Source organism: Antechinus flavipes, chromosome 3 (genome assembly GCF_016432865.1).
Source record: "Antechinus flavipes isolate AdamAnt ecotype Samford, QLD, Australia chromosome 3, AdamAnt_v2, whole genome shotgun sequence".
Classification (NCBI taxonomy): domain Eukaryota; kingdom Metazoa; phylum Chordata; class Mammalia; order Dasyuromorphia; family Dasyuridae; genus Antechinus; species Antechinus flavipes.
The window spans coordinates 516,301,886-516,316,636 of NC_067400.1; the positions used below are offsets into that span (position 1 = coordinate 516,301,886).

General features: G+C 37.6%; 2 protein-coding genes across 2 annotated transcripts in view; both read right to left on the minus strand.

Annotated features, from left to right (window-relative positions):
• Nucleotides 1-14,751, minus strand: part of CAPN5 (calpain 5) — a 153,267-nt gene that overhangs the window by 33,305 nt on the left and 105,211 nt on the right. The gene's annotated exons all lie outside the window — the stretch shown is intronic.
• Nucleotides 9,640-11,603, minus strand: OMP (olfactory marker protein). The gene has a single exon (XM_051987063.1). The coding sequence runs from the start codon at nt 11,561-11,563 to the stop codon at nt 11,072-11,074; it is 492 nt and encodes a 163-aa protein (XP_051843023.1). The 5' UTR covers nt 11,564-11,603; the 3' UTR covers nt 9,640-11,071.

Sequence of the window (14,751 nt, forward strand, 5' to 3'; positions counted from 1 at the left end):
TGAGTTCAAATATGACTTCAGATATTTTCTTTTTTTTTAAATAACTTTTTATTGATAGAACCCATGCCAGGGTAATTTTTTACAGCATTATCCTTTGCATTAACTTCTGTTCCGATTTTTCCCTTCCCTCCCTCCACCCCCTCCTCCAGATGGCAAGCAGTCCTTTACATGTTGAATAGGTTACAGTATATCCTAGATACAATATATGTGTGCAGAACCGAACAGTTTTCTTGTTGCACAGGGAGAATTGAATTCAGAAGGTATAAATAACCCGGGAAGAAAAACAAAAATACAAGCAGTTTATATTCATTTCCCAGTGTTCTTTCTTTGGGTGTAGCTGCTTCTGTCCAAATTTGATCAATTAAAGCTCTCTTTATCGAAGAGATCCACTTCCATCAGAATACATCCTCAAACAATATCGTTGTTGGACCTCAGATATTTTCTAGGAAGGCATTTACCTCTGTTTAATCCAGTTTCCTCAACTGTGAAATCAGGATAATAATAATGCCTAATTCCCAGGGTGATTGTGAGGATCAAAGAAAATAATATTTGTAAAGGTCTTAACACAGTGTCTGGAACATTGTAAGAATCGTTCAGTCATTTCAGTCATGTCCAACTCTTGTCTCCATTTGGAGTTTTCTTGTCAAGGAAAACTGGCATGGTTTGACATTTCCTTCTCTAGTTCATTTGACAATTGAGGAAACTGAGGCAGCCAAGGTTATGTGATTTATGCAGGGTAAATGTCTGAGGCCAGATTTAAATTTTTCCTGACTCCAGCCTGACACTCTATCCACTGTGCCAACTAGCTGTCTAGCATATAATAGATACTACAGAAATTTTAGTTATTTTATTATTACTATTAGACTTCTCAAAGCTACATGGAGGTATCTTCAGGCTCCTTTGAGCTTCATGTACCTTCACTTTAATCAAGACATAACCAGGAATATGCACTTAGAAGGAAGGAAATGCAATCACGAGAGATAGTAATTGGTGGGAGACTATGGTGTGGAGTTCTATGATGTGGAATGTTGCAGATACTATCAGACTTGTGAACTACAGATTTTTGTTTAAACATTTTTTCCTCTTTATTAGAGGGTAAAGCTCAAAGGAGAATGTCATATTTGAAAATGACTGGGATATAAAAACAAAAAACAAAAAAACCCCAAAAAGGCATTGATAAACCTTTTTTGAGTAGCACTGATTAGTGAATATATGTGTGTGTGTATGTGTGTGTGTCTGTTTTTGTATTTTTATGTGTCTATGTGTGATTATATGCATATCTGTTTATTCATTCCTGTATATTTATGGGTCTGTGATTATAAACTTGTTTGTGTATGTGTTAAAAGACAACATACTAGATATGCATGTATAAAATGTATATAATAATAATACATCAAATATGTCCAGGAACTGTGTTTGATTAGTGAGGGAACTACCATTCCCAATGCAAATAGAGACCCATACGTAATTCCGTCATTGCAGAAAGGACAAAGTGACTAGCCCAGAGTCCCATACCTAGTATCCAAGATTGGATACAAACTCTAAATCTAGTCCTCCTACTAAGTCAAGCTGTTTCTCCATATTCTACAGTAATATTATACTTTAGACTTACAAAGTGTTTTCCTTACTGAACAACTGTGAGATATGAAAAATAAACATTTCCCCCCATTTTGCAGGTTTAGAAATTGGGATTCTGGGAGCCACTGACTTGTTAAGACACAGCCTGATATAGCAGAAGGACACTGACTCTGAAGTCACAAGATCTAGATTCAAATCCTGCTTCTCATTTTATTCCCTGCATGACTTTGGGGGAATGTTCCTTAACCTCTTTGAACTTTAGTTTCCTCATTTGTAAAACAAAAAAAAAAGAGGATTAAATAGCCTTGAAAATCCCTTTTCAGCCCTAATTTATGATTTCAATTGGGAAATATCTAGAATATCTAAATACAGATTGTCTAAATAAATCCACGGTGCTATCTACCATATCAAACTGCCTTTTATACAGGTATGAGTCTATGTGTTCATATAACAAACACTTATTTAGCACCAACTGTGCAGAGTCTCATGCAATGAGTAGGGAAAGATCTGAAGTTTAGACAAGATACTTCCCACCTTCACAGTTTAGTAGGAAAAGCACACAAACATAGAATCATGCTATAAATGTGAATAAAATCAGTGCATAAGAAGAGAGATAGTTTTATAAAATAATCTGACAAAGAGCTCATTTTTAACTGGGGGAATCAGGAAAGATTTCATGAATGAAGTGACATATGATCTAACTCTGGAGGACTTTGATAGGTGGAGATGTGAATGGAATGCATTTTAAGCCTATCTAAATCAATCAACCAACAGATTTATTAGGTGCCTACTATTTGCCCAGCATTGTACTTTTAAGGAGCTGAGGGAAGGATGAAATTAGGAAGGCTATGATAATCTAATTTGGACACAGACTGCAAGAATGCGAGCAGAGCTAGCTAGAGCTGAAAGGACAGACTGAGTAGAGCAAAGAATGACAGATTAAGTAGACTACCCTTTGTTTATAAGACAGTAAGCTATAGTTGATTTTATGAGCAAAAGATTAATAATAAAGTATGTCATATATATTTCTTTGTGTGGATGTCTATGTTGATAAGCATGTGTACAAATCACAAAAACATTAACTAGAATTTTAAGATCAGTTATCTCAAGTACTATGAAGAATTTTTTTTTCTAATTAATTACTGAATCACAGGTTTCTCAGAATTGGGAGAGACCTCAGTGGTCTTTAGTTCAACTTGTACCTTAATAAAAACCCCCTCTATAACATCTGACCATTTGGTCCATCTGGCAGTTACTTAAAAGAAAAAGAGGAAATCTACTTCCTTTACACCAATTATATTAAAGGTCTGGATCATCTTTCCCTCATTAAAAAATAGCAACAACAACTTAGAACTGTTTCCCTTTTGACCCAGAAACTCCATTGCAAAGCTTATACTTTGAAGAAATCTGAGAAAAATGTCTCATTACACCAAAATATTCAAAGATGAACATAAAAAACTGGCAAAATGATGGGATATGTATAGTTTGGGAGAATGGTTGAACAAATCATGTACTGGCTCGTGTAAGAAATGGCAAATATGATTTATTCAGAGAAAACTGGGAAGGTTTGTATAAATTGATGCAAGTAGAAGCAGAATTATTTACACAATGATTGTAACAATGTAAAGGGTAAGAACTTTCAAATGAGAGCTAAACATTGTATATTGTATATAACAGGACTGAATCCATAGAAATGATGAGGAAACACACTGGGTGTGGAATAGTCTTTGACAATGAGCAGTTCAGTAATGACCTATAGAAATTCCAAAGAGTATCAATAATGAAGCAGCCTGTTCATCTCCTGATAGGGTGAAGGAGGACTCAAAATGTGGACAAGAACAACATGGAGATTTGTTTTGTCTGACTTATGAGTTTTTGTTCCAAGTATTTTGTTTTTCCTTTTCCTTTTTCTTTGGGTGAGGGAGAAAAATTAGAAAAAAAAAATAGCTAATCTTTATATGAGGCAACTGAGATTGAGTGACTTGCTCAGGATCACACAATTGGTAAGTGTTAAGTGTCTGAGGCTGAATCTGAACTTAGGTCCTCCTGACTCCAGGAACAGAGCTCTATCTACTGCATCACCTAGATGCCCCTAATTTTTAGTAAAATAAAATAAAAATTAAATGTTAAAAAATGAGTGGTATAGCATCTATGCATCCATGTGAGGAGGCATTTCCTACATTTCAGAAACATCACAGAAACTGTGCTCATCCCCCTTCCAAAGGGGCCGTAGACTTTGTCCTTAACATACTGGGCTTTTAGAAAAGAACTTTTTTCTTTATCTTACTAAAACCTGGCTTAACCGATCATTTCCCAAATACCATAATACCATATCAGCAGATGTATACTCCCAACCTTCTTTCTAATTCTTTATATCATGTATTCCCTTGAGGACAAGAACTGTCTTGCTTGCTTATATTTGTATTCCCAGTACTTCATAAATGTTTAACGAGTGTTTTTCTTTTCTTTTTTCTTTCTGTCTTTTCTTTCCTTCTCTCTCTCTCTCTCTCTCTCTCTGGCAAGAGGCCAGCTTGAAAGGATAATGACTGACCAGATCAAATAAGATGCTTTCAGAAATTCCTTCTACCTCTGACAGCCTGACTTAGGCTAAAATTCTAAGATTCTGTGAATTTGTGGATCCACAACTTGGTGGAAAAAGCATGAGGTTTGTCATCAGTGGACTTGGGGTTCAGTTATGGTTCTCTCACTTTCAAGCTTATATGACCTTGGGCAAGAAAATTCCTCTCTCTGAGTCTCAGTTTCCTCATCTATAAGACGTGATTACACAACCTTCCTTTCTGGGCACTGTTGAGAAAACAATTTGTTTAAAATGCTATAAAATACATCATTAACAATATTATTCATTATAATGTGGGAGTCTAAGAGTTTGTGATCCTAAAATTCTAAGATTCTAGCAGTAGGATAGTTTGAGTATAAGATTCTCAGGTTCTCTCCAGCATCTTATGTCCTTAGTGGCATGTGTTTGGGGATCTAGCTTTCTCTATTCAGCATCTTAGTGAAATGGATATGCCCTGAAAATCTTGACTGTTCTTTAATTCTGGGCAAGAGGGAGTGAGAAGGACCCAGAAGCACAACTAAGGCTGATGCAATCGACAGGAAGAAGCTTTGGGGATTTCTGTTTACTCTGGCCTCAGAACCCAGACATGGCTAGATTCCAGAGCCTTCCCAGGTAAATAACAAGAGAGTTTTCAGTTTGGGGTGCCCATTTTTGCCTGTTACCAGATTGGAGGGTGGGAACAAGAAAAGGAAATATGGGTCATTTCTCTTAGAAGAAGCCATACAATATAGGGGCATAAATCTTTGGAGGATAGTAGCTATATTCAAATTCCCCCCTCTGGTGTTTACTCCCTGTGAGAGTTTAAGAAAATCACTTAATCTATCAAGGCCTCAGTTTCTACACCTGAAAAACAAGGGGATTAAACTAGATAGTCATCCCCCCCCCCCACTAGTCAGGATCCTTTCATTTCTAGAGTCTATAATTCCATGGGAAGAGAGTTCTGGACTTTGCACAGCAAAGCCAAATTCTAATACTGTTTCCATGTACTTGCCATGAGACCTTGAGCCAATCACTTGCCTTAACTGACTCTCAGTTTCATCTGCCATAAAATTAGAAGGAAGGATTAAATGACTACTAGAATCCCTTCTACACAGTCCATTTTGAAAACTCAAAATTCATTTCCTTAAGAAGTCCTAGTATTTAGAGCTGGAAGCAATGTTGGAATGAATCAGAATTAGTTCCAGAGAGTCAACTAATAAATTTTCAGTATGAGCATTTACACCTCAGGAAATTGACAAAAGCTAGAAATCAGGGGCTGATATATTGTGGTTTTTTGATTGTCTAGACTTAAGAAAGAAAAAAATGTTAATAATACAGATTAAACTTGAGTGTATCATGTGGGAATACCCTCCAAGAGTCAATTATTAAACATTTATCAGCATACCCCTGGTCTGGCTAGAAGGGACCTTAAATTCATTTACTCTTCATTTGTAAAATGAAGTCAAGATTTATTCTACACATCCCACAGGAATATTGTAAGGAAAGGATAATATAAACCCTACTGTGCCCTATAAATATGGAGTGAAAAAAAAATTTAATTTGGAGTCAGAGGGTCTGGGTCCAAAGCTTAACTTCTCCAACTTACTACTAATTTACCACTATCTGTGAGATCTTAGCAAATTACTTTGTCTCTGACTTCAATTTTCTCAGCTGTAAAATGAGGGGTAATGGTGGAAAATATTTAGAAATTAGTCATAGGGTTAGCAATTCAATCAGGCTCAAATATAACATCTGGCCTACACACAGATGGGAAAAGGGATACAAATGCTTGGAAGGAAACTATAGGTAAGTTATCTCCAAAGATAAAGATCACTTCTTCACAACTCTGCTTTCTGTTTCAATTTCCATTAACATTGTATTGGACAGGTCTTCAGGGATCTTTTACCTGCTATGTAGGCTCTTTTTACAGTACAATAATATAATATGCATTTTGTTTTTGCAAAGCATTTGGGGTTAAGTAATTTACCCAGGGTCATACAACTGGTAAATGTTTAAAATGTTGAGTGTCTGGGGCCAGATTTGAACTCCAGTTCTCTTGACTTCAGGAATAGTGCTTTATCTACTATGCCATCTAGTTGCCCTATAACATGCATTTTATAAGAATTGGGGTGGCAGGTTTATAGTGCCTACAAATAAATAAATTAGATTTCACAGTGTATAGTGTTAGACTTATAGTCAAGTAGACCTGAATTTAAATCTTGCTTCAGACAGTTACCTCAGTTTCCCCCAGTATACCTCAAATGCCCTCAATATCTATAAAATGGTAACAATAACAATTTCACTAAGTTGTTTTGTGAGGATTAAAAGAGATAATATGTAAAACTCTTGGCAAATCTTAAATAGTGACATAAATGGTAACTATTATTGTTAATAGTATATATTGATTATGCCTTGCAGACTCACAGAATATATCCAAGAGCCACTGATTCCAATACACACACGAACAGGAAACCTCTCTTTAACCCTACATAATGTCATTCAGGCTCTAGTAATAGTGAACTCCCCAAAGCCCAAATCTGAATAATCTTGTTAGGAAGAAGAGCTTGAAGAAATCATCAACTGGAAGTGATGGGATAGGATTCCCCTGGGAAATAGTTCAGAGCTTTCCAGAGTCTCAACACCTCTCCCCCAAAGCCCATGCTTTCAATATCAATATTCTCTTCCAGTATATCCCAAATGCTTATATGATATGGGTGAGAATTGTGGAACCCCATGACCTCAGAAAGATCTCAGAATCCTTGATATTCTTCAAAACAACGGAAATGTCATTTACACTGAACCTCCCTGATCCTTCCCCCAATTACATTTGTACTTTGTCTATGTCTTGTTTTATGTGTTTATGTTTCCCTAATAAAATATAAGCTCCTTGAAATCAGGAACTATATAATTTTTATCTTTCTATCTCCAGGACAGTGGCTGGCACATGAATGCAGATTGATCCATTGATTGCAACTGCAGAAGGGAGCAAGAAAATGGCCCTAAAGTAAAAACCAGACAGGAAGAAAATGCACACCTTACAGTACAAGAGAATATAGATTTTTATTGAATACATATACTCAATACAAGTTTGGAGGGACTTCAAATTGAGAGAGATTAGATAGGCAGAAGTATAAAGATGAAGTAGTTGTCAGCCACAGTGACACCCCACACCAACATCTACACCTTGCTAATCTTAGTGGAGGTTCCAAAACCAAAGGAGTCTTACTTAAATTAGACATACGAAGCTCACAATAATGGTAACAATTCATATTTTGGGGGTGCTTTCTATTTTTAAAAAACATTACTTATCCCATTGTACAATCTCTTTTATGGTAATGCATTATACAGGTTCAAGGGCTGAGTGACTTGCCCATTTTGAGAGAACTAATTAGCCCTAAGGCAATTTAATAGAGGGATTGGGAGATGGGGGTTATAGTCCCAATTGTGCCACTAATGTTGTAGGAGTTGGAGCAAATCACTTTCTATCTAGGGTTCCCATCTGGTTTTCCTCATTTATATTGAGTAGGGGAAAAAATCATTGCCTTTCCCTATCTTACAAGTTTGTAGTGAGGAGCAAAAGATAAAAAAAGTATTGATTATAAATTGCTGCTGCATGGCAAGCACTGTGATAATAAAACACAATTTAGAAAATAATAGCATCTTAACAATGATAGAGCTAGGTCAAAGTAAACCACAGCATAGAGAACCTCTTATTTGTCTGTGAATGAACCTGAAAGTTACAATCAGACCTCTGATTTGGTTTTTTGCTTCTATTGTTGTTGCTGTTTTTATTTTTAAAAATATATCTAAGAAATAAAATACCTTCCCTCTAATGAAAGGGAGATTTTTATAGTCAGCTTTGAGATCCAGGTAACAATAATAATTTACTTTCCATGATGACTCAGAAAAGGAAGCATGAAATCAAATGTACCCCAGATAGATAGAGGCATATAGATTTTAGTATATTTGCTGCCTAATGACATGGTATAGTAAAAAAAGAGTATTAGACTGGAAGTCAGGGATTCTAATTGTAGCTCTACCATGCATACCCTAAATAAATCTACCTCTCTGAAGCCCAGTTTCCTAATCCTGTAAAATGAGGAGGCTGAACTAGGAGAACCATCCTATTCTAACATTTGTCTACTAAACTGTAAGCTCCTTAGGGTCAGTGAACATGTCAATTTTTCATTTTTGTCTGCCCAGAGCTGAGGCCAAGATTTATATAAAAAAATACTAAATATTTAGTTCTGTTAAACTGTGATCAGTACAAGCCCACAGACATATAATCATACAATCAAATAATGGAATCATAAAGTGATGTTAAATTAGAAAAATTCACAGAGACATCTACTCTAACACCCTCATTTTTCAAAAATAGAAATCAAAATCATAAAAGGGAAAATGACTCCTCCCAAAGTCATACAGTGAGCTTATGACAAAAATGACACTATCATTTCAATATCCCAATTCCCCCAGTTCAGGACATTTTCCACACTAAACCTGCAGTTGTGTAACACATATCCTATTAACCAGACAACATTTGTCTCCTAATCCCAGACAGAAGCTGAACAGATTTGGGAATGTAATGGAATATTACAGCGAATCTGAGGAATTTGGAGAAATATAGAAAAACTTTTTGCCACAAAGGCAAAGTAAAATAATCAAAACCAAGAAAACAATATACGTAATGAAGAGATCATGAGAAGAAAGTTAAACTCTGAGTAACCAAAAAAACCAAAGTCCCAGTGAACAGATAATTAACTATGGCTTTCCCATCCCAGCAAAGACGAAGGGACACAACTAGAAGAAAACATCGAATACGTGATCAGATACAGATACAGTCATTGTATCAGATATTGTTCTCTTTGCTGAAAGGGAGGGTTCAATCTGAGTGGAAAAGAGAAGCAGGTAGGAAATGAGTATGAGGTAAAGACAAAAGACATCAATAAAACTTCTTTTTAAAAATAGTCAAATGGGGTGATGAGCACTCCAGAGTGGTCAGTCCAAAGCAGCCATCCTTAAGGACTAGAGTCCTGGAAAAGGCTATCTCTACAAAAAAATGTCACAAAGGGAAAGTCCAAAGAATCCACATTGTCCTCTGCTGGAATTCTGCAGCCTTAGCATTAAGCCACAATATCTAGTGCTGCCCCCAAACAACTGGATCCTTCAGCCCTCCCCATTCCCATCTTTAAGCTTTCTTGAGGATGGAAATCTTCATCAAACACCTTGTTCTCTCCTCCATCTGCTGGAAATGATGAGCGAGTCTTTTTATATAAACTTTGCAGAATCAGAAATCTACTGAGAATCATCATATCTTGCATCTGGGAAGCAAATTTCTAAAGTTGTCTAGAGAAGTACCTTGTCTCTTAAAAAAAAAAAATCACTCAAGCTATGTATACATTTTTGCTATGCAAAATATACATTTTATATATATATATATATGTAGATTCAATATTCTGTAGTACATAGAGAGCTATATCTATATGAATATATATGTTCATTTCTTTTTTTTTTTTTAAAGAACCTAACGGAACTAGATTGCTTTCCCTTGTAATTCTCTACACTCAGGTTCAGCTCCAACATTAAATGCTCCATGCTTTCTTCCCCTAAGCTACTGTATTTAGCTTGAGAGAGCTAAAGGGACATGTCTCAAGTTAATATTTTCCTTTCATACCTTGCTGTCAGAGACAGTCCATGTCAGCTCATGTACTGTGAGGCTAGGACCCTTAGGACAGCCCAAAGAGAGGAATTAAGATCCCTTAGCAATGCAAAAAGTTGGATATTCACTAAAAGAAATCTGTCTTCAGATTCACTTACAGTTTTATGTAAAAACTCTAGATAAAAAATAGAGATTTAAAGGTCTCTTTCTTTGGAATAGCTCTCTCTTATCCTAGATGAAGAGGGAATGGCAGGTCTTCAGCCATCACAATATGCTCAGCATAAGTTGATCTCTCTCACTGTCTTCCCCCCCAGCCAACCTTTCAAAGCTCTTCCTGGCCCACCATTTAACTGCATCCATCCCTAATTCATTAATCCTGCAAATAGTCTGTGTGCAATACTATACCCTAGTTAGCAGAAGGTTGTCCCCACCTTGCATAGTCAAAAATGTCAGTTATGGTTTCTGTTCCAGAGTAGAGAAGAAGTCAGAAAGAAAAGTGAATTGTTTCTCCAAAGCTGCTGGGCACACCCACAAGCTCAGACCAGATATAGCAACTATGTTGTCCTCACCCCCCAGAAACAGGGTATTCAGTAACCAGCAATATTACTGGGAGGGAAATAGTGGAGAAAGCAGGCATACACCAAAAAACAGAAGGCAGGGGTGAGATACACTGATGCTGCATGAAAAGGGACATGTAGGGGAAGGAAAAGGATGATAGTGGGGAGGGTGTGATGGAGACAAATACTAGGCAAAAGAAGTGACGGTGTATGTGAGGATAAATAATCTTTTCCCCAAAATTCAGGGAAGTGGGACTGAAGGAAAGAGGCCTGATCTGATCAAAAGGGCTGGGGGATTGCTAGATAGATAGTAAAGAAGGGAAGGGAGGAACACCCAGATCTAAAAGTTCAGGGAGTCGGGTAAGAAAAGGAATGGATGGTAAGAGAAATCAATGCAACAGCTGGAAATGGAATAATTTTCCTGATCAAGATTAAGACAATAAAATGGAAAGAAAAATGCAGTTTTAAAATTTAGGAAGTACAAAGGTGAGACGAGCAAACATTAGGAAAGAAGAATGAAAGTGTAAGGGAGGGGAAGGGGAGATGTTTTCATCCAGGAAAATGTGTTGCGTGTTTAGATTTTTTTTTAAGAGGGGGAAAGGGAAGAGGAGAGAAAAAGCAAGTCCCAGAAGAAAATAATGGAGGGGTGAATGGAGAAAAGACACCCTGATCCTTGATAAGGATGGGGGCAAGGGTTGAAGTGGGCAATCAGGTTCAATATCAAAGCTGATTAAAAATCACTGAAGACTTAAGGTTGGCAGGCTCAAGGCCCTCGCCAAAGGTGATCAGGAAGTACATCACTTTTCGGATCTTGGCCAGCTCAGACAGCCTCTCCCCAAACTCCTGGGCATCCGCCTCGTTCCAATCCATAGCATCAGAGTCTTCCTTCCTCCAGAAGATGGCCGCTGGGTCCAGAAGCTGTCGGGTCATGAGGTTGGTGAGATCGGGTGTCCAATGCTGGGACGTGCCAGTGATGGTCACCTTGCCGGCCTTGTCGAGCATAATGTTCCAGCGCTCAAACTGTAGTTTCTGCTGCTGTATGAAATCCAGGCGGTACACATACTCTGCCGGTCTCAGCAGCTTCTCCCCATCCTGGCGCTTCTCGTTATTCTTCTTCAGAGTGTCCACGCGTATCCTCATCTGCTTGGTCAAGTCCTCATCAAGGACCAGTGGCATTTCCAGCTGTGGCTTGTCGGCCTCCTCAGCAGCCATGGCCCCTGCTCAGCTCCTCACACAAGACCTGCTACCCTGATCAGTGTCCTGGAGTTACTGGGGTTGCGGAAAGGAGGCATCCAGCCTACACTTCTGCCGATTCCACCCCCTCCCTCCCTCACCTGTTTTCATCCAACCTACTTGTTCCCGCCCCTTTCCCCAGCTCTAGCTCCTCCTTCCAACTTTCCCTACCAGTACAAGTCAGGGACTCCCAGGGCCTGATGCAGAGCCTCCCCAGAGGCCAAAGGAAAGCTTTCTTGGTTCTTATTTGCAGGACAAGCAGGCAGGGTAACCCACAGGGAAGAAGATGCTGATGTCAGTTGCCAGGAAACTGTTCTGACAACCAACATAGAGACAATCAAGATATAAGGCTTGTTTATGTTTAAAACAAGGCAACATAATCTAGCAGAGTCCTGAACTTGCAGTCTGAAGACCTGAGTTTTAATCCTATTCATTGCCAAGAAGGCAATCTTGGGCAAATCACATAATCTATCTGAATCTGTTTTCTCATTTATAAAATAGGAATAATAATAATAATGCTACTTGATCTAAATGTTGAATAAACTATCTCCCTCACAGAGTCATAGGGAGGAACAAGTAAAATTATATATTTAAAATAATTTATGTAAAAGATATTGTTATCATCATAATTATTGAGATAAGTGTCCTAAGGCCCTTCACAACAGCTGGGAAATTGGATAGGGGGAGAACATTCTAGTGGGGAAACATCATATGAAATGTTTTCATAAACTCACAAATTGTGAAGCTTAAATTCAACTTCTAATTTTAGGGCCAATGACTTAGAGTCATAGATTTGGAGTTGCAAGGGATCACAGAGATTACCTAGTCTGGAGATTCTAAGAATTTGGGACATCATAGATCCTTCTGGTAGTTTGATGAAATCTATCTAGATGTCTAGGATCATAATTTTTATGATAATAGTTTTTTTTTCCCAAAATACATGCAAATACTCCTTGATCCAGAAGTATTTCTACTGGATTATATCCCAAAGAAATCTTAAGGGAGGGAAAGGAACCCACGTGTGCAAAAATGTTTGTAATTGCCCTTTTTGTAGTGGCAAGGAACTGGAAACTGAGTGGATCCCAACAATTAGAGAATGGCTGAATAAGTTATGGTATATGAATGTTATGGAATATTATTGTTCTATAAGAAATGATCAGCAGGATGATTTCAGAGGTCTGGACAGACCTACATGAAATGATGCTAACTGAAGTGAGCAGAACCAAGAGATCATTGTACATAACAACATCGATATCATACAATGATCTGGGGCAGCTAGGTGACACAGTGGATAGAGCACCAGCCCTGCAGTCAGAAGGACCTGAGTTCAAATTTGGCCTCAGACATTTAACACTTCCTAGCTGTGTGACTCTGGGCAAGTCACTTAACCCCAATTGCCTCAGCAAATATATTCATACATCCATACACAAGCACAATGATCAATTCTGATGGGTGTGGCTCTTTCCAATAATGAGATCATTCAGGCCAGTTCCAATGGTTTTGTGATGAAGAAAATCATCTGCACCCAGAGAGAAGACTATGGGAACTGAATATGAATCACAACATAGAATTCTAACTTTTTGTTGTTGTTTGCTTGAATTTTATTTTCTTTCTCATTTTTTTTCCTTTTTGATTTGATTTTTCTGGTGCAGCAAGATACTTGTATAAATATGTATGCATATATTGAACTTAACATGCATTTTTATCATGTTTAACATATACTGGATTGCTTGCTATCTAGGGGAGGGAGGGGGGATTGGAACATGGGATTTTGCAAGGATTAATATTGAAAAATTATCCATGTATGTCTTTTGAAAATTAAAAAGCTTTAATAAAAAAATACATGTAAAGATAGTTTTCAACATCCACCCTTGTTAAACTTTGTGTCCCAAATTTTTCTCCTTCCCTCCCTATCTCCCCTATCCCTTAGACAGCAAGTCATTTAGTATAGGTTAAACATATTTCCACATTTATCAGGCTGCACAAGAAAGATCTGATCAAAAGAGGGGAAAATGAAGAAGAAAATAAACAATAGCAAAAAAGGTGAAAATACTACATTGTGATCCTCATAGTTCTCTTTCTGGATGCAGATGGCTCTCTCCATCACAAGCCTATTGTAACTGACCTGAATTACCTCACTGGTGAAAAGAGTTAAGGTTATCACAGTTGATCATCACATAATCTTGTTATTGTATATAATGTTTTCTTGGTTCAATTCACTTCACTTAGCATCAGGTGATGTAAATCTTTCCAGGGGTTTCTGAAGTCACCCTGCTCATCATTTCTTAAAGAACAATAATATTTCATGACATTCATATACTGTAACTTACTCAGCCATTCCCCACAGATAGGCTTCCACTCAATTTCTAGTTCCTTGCCACTACAAAAAGGGCTGCTACAAACATTTTTGTACATATGGGTCCTTTTCCCTTTTTTATAATCTCTTTGACATACAGACCCAGTAGAGACATGGTTGGATCAAAGGGTTAGAATCATAATTTTTTTTAAAAAATTCATTATTAAAGGCTACATTATAATTATGATTATTAAACATAAAGATGTCTTTTTCCTCAGTTCCCTGAAATCTATCCATGGACTCCTTGGAACTCCATGAAGCCAAGGCTAAGAACTTCAGATTTAATCAAATCTTTTCATTTTGAAGATAAGCAATCTAAGTCCCAGGGAGGGAAATGGACTTGTCCAAAGCCACACATGTAGTAAATCACAGAGGAAGGATTTGAACCTCTGACCTCTGACTACAAAGCCAGTTCTCTTTCCATTGTACTCCTCTGCTTCAGCTTGTCTAAGACCATAAGGGTCTCAGTGCTGGAATTACACCCCAGATCACTTGTATTCTTCTAGTATGCCATGGTGCCCATTGAAGACATACCCATTTAAGGAAGCATACATAGCTCATGCACATGAAAAAGGTATGGGAGTTTCAGTCAACCATAAGTTCAATGTGAATTTGTGTGACATCCTAATGTGATGAAGTAGCCAGAAGAACAAACACGATATTAGCTTTGGCAACAGAGACATGGTGACCTTTGTCCCCCTGCTGTGATCAAACCAGCTGTAGAGTCCTATAAATCATGTCTAGTCCTAGGCACATGTTTTAGAAAAGCCATTGACAAGTTGGAATATATCTAAGACAGGTATCTAAGGAT